At 55.5% G+C, this 2,483-nt stretch overlaps 1 protein-coding gene across 1 annotated transcript; it reads left to right on the top strand.

The window, feature by feature from the left end:
- Positions 1–559: 559 nt before the first annotated feature.
- LOC132797634 (uncharacterized) lies at positions 560–2,062 on the top strand. Its single transcript, XM_060809384.1, has 3 exons — positions 560–632; positions 686–1,114; positions 1,170–2,062. The coding sequence occupies exons 1-3, from the start codon at positions 560–562 to the stop codon at positions 2,060–2,062; spliced, it is 1,395 nt and encodes a 464-aa protein (XP_060665367.1).
- The last annotated feature ends 421 nt before the right edge of the window (positions 2,063–2,483 follow it).

Below are 2,483 nucleotides of genomic sequence, written 5' to 3'. Positions count from 1 at the left end.
TCCGCATCCCTAGATGGACCAACTACACTCCCGGCGCAAAATCCAATTCCACGGTTTTGCGACGCCTCTCAAAGCGCGTATGGAGCCGCTCTTTACGCACGTGTGGAAACAGCTGGACAAGTGTCTGTGAGCCTTCTAGCAGCGAAGACTAGAGTTGCACCTATCAAGACGGTCTCTACCTCGTCTTGAGCTGTGCGGAGCTCTCCTGTTGGCAGAATTATCCGCCGCCCTCCTACCACATTTTCCCACCCCCGACGCTGAGACGTACCTGTGGACAGACTCCACTATCGTTCTGGCATGGTTGGATAAGCAGCCATGCAAGTGGACCACTTTCGTGGCGAACCGAGTGGCCAAGATTCACTCGGTGAATGGCACTTGCAACATGTTCGTTCCGAACATAACCCAGCCGATCTGGCGAGCCGCGGTGTCTCGCCGCGAGAGCTACTGGCCAGTCGCCTTTGGTGGCAGGGGCCTGAATGGCTGACGCATTCACCAGCGCAGTGGCCTTCACCAGTCATTGGGCTCGATACTGAATTGGAGTGTCGAGCGGTGAAGGTCCATGCAGCGCAAGTCCTATGTGAGGACTTCCTCGACCGTTTCTCCAGGTTCGATCGAGCGCTCCGAGTGTTTGCGTATGTGCGAAGGTTTGCCCAGCGTTGCCGCCAACCCAAGGTCTCGTTTCCAGAGACGCTCAGCTCTCAAGAGCTTGCAGAAGCTCAAGAGAGGCTGATTGTACAGGCTCAGAATCGGGTATACGCGAAAGAGTGTGCTTCCCTCCGGTCCCATAATCGTCTAATCGGGTCAAGCGATATCCTAAGCTTGAATCCGTTCCTTGACAAGCAAGGTGTCCTGCGTTCCTGTGGACGCGTAAGAGCATCCACCTCCTTATCCTACGACGAACGGCATCCAATAATTCTCCCGTTCGGCTGCGTGTTTTCACGCCTCCTGGTTTCCTTCACGCATCAGGTCTCCCTCCATGGAGGCAACCAATTGGTGATGCGGCTGGTGCGAACCAAGTTCTGGATCCCCAAGCTGAGGAACTTGGTGAAGACAGTAATTAGTGCATGCAAGACCTGCGTGATTCATCGCCGCAAGCTCCAGTCGCAGCTGATGGGTGATCTCCCAACCGCCCGGTCGACTTTTCGCGACCTTTCACTAACTCCGGGTAGACTTCGCCGGTCCCTTCGACGTCAAGAGCTACGTCGGACGGGGCTGCAAGATTACGAAGGGTTACGTATGTGTCTTCGTGTGCTTCAGCACGAAGGCGATCCATCTTGAGGCGACCACGGATCTGACAGCGGAAAAGTTCTTGGAAGCTTTCTCCCGATTCGTGGCACGGCGCGGGTGCCCTCTTCACATGTACTCTGACAACGGGAAAACGTTCGTCGGAGCCTCCTCCATTCTCTCCAAAGAATTTGTGGAGAGCACCCGCAACCTGATTGTCACCACTCACAGCCATCAAGGTCTTGCATGGCATTTCAACCCACCTGGTGCCCCTCACATGGGGGGTCTCTGGGAAGCAGGCGTCAAGAGTTTTAAGACGCATTTCTACAAGACGGTTTCCTCCGTAAAACATACGTTCGAGGAGCTTTCCACCCTCCTATCCAAAATTGAAGCGTGCCTCAATTCGCGGCCTTTGTCTCCTATGTCAGAGGATGTGAGCGACTTGGCGGCACTTACTCCCGGTCATTTCCTGATCGGGGGTCCGCTACTCTCCATGGCGGAGCCAGAGTCCAGAGAGGATGTGGAGTCCATCCGCAACCGCTGGCAACGGCTCAAGGCTCTCCATCAGCATTTCTGTGTGCGATGGAAGAACGAATATCTGAAGGAATTGCATAAACGGAATAAGTGGCAGTCACCTTCACGCGATCTCCAAATCGGTGACATGGTGGTCATCAGAGAGGAGAATATACCGCCACAAGAATGGCGCCTCGGGCGTGTGCTGACCGCTTGCCCAGGCGCTGATGAAAGGGTCCGTGTGGTTGACATCCAGACGTGTCGTGGTGTTTTCCGCCGACCAGTTGCAAAGCTGGTCCTCCTTCCTACGGGACACGCGCTCTGAGTCACCTATTCTTCTCTCTACTGCCATCCACTATCCTGTGGTTTCCTCTTCCGGCTTAGGCAATTCATCCCGCGCCATGTTCTTCATTTAATCTATTGTTTTTTGTTCTTTTTCTCTTCCTTTTGTTTTTTCGCCTTTTGGTTTCATCCCATTACAGTTTACCATGGCGTTCTCCAGAAGATCATCCTGCACCCTGTCCGACGGAGTGAGCTTGCGAGGGCTCTTCTCGCCAGCGCGCTCCCTTTCGCCTCCGAATGCCGGCTCTCCGCCGAGGCAAGTCGCCCCGATGGAGTCCGAGCCCTCTCCAGCACCGGTGGCACTGGTTACTCCGCGTGGAGTTTCCGTGCCTCGCCGGGCCGCCCCTCAGCGGGGTGAGTATGTGCCTCCCGGCACAAACTCGTTCCGCTGTAGGGTGTGCCGC

Source organism: Drosophila nasuta, unplaced genomic scaffold (assembly GCF_023558535.2).
Source record: "Drosophila nasuta strain 15112-1781.00 unplaced genomic scaffold, ASM2355853v1 ctg168_pilon, whole genome shotgun sequence".
Taxonomy (NCBI): domain Eukaryota; kingdom Metazoa; phylum Arthropoda; class Insecta; order Diptera; family Drosophilidae; genus Drosophila; species Drosophila nasuta.
The sequence above is the reverse complement of the archived record's forward strand: the minus strand, read 5'-3'. Positions and strand labels throughout refer to the sequence as shown.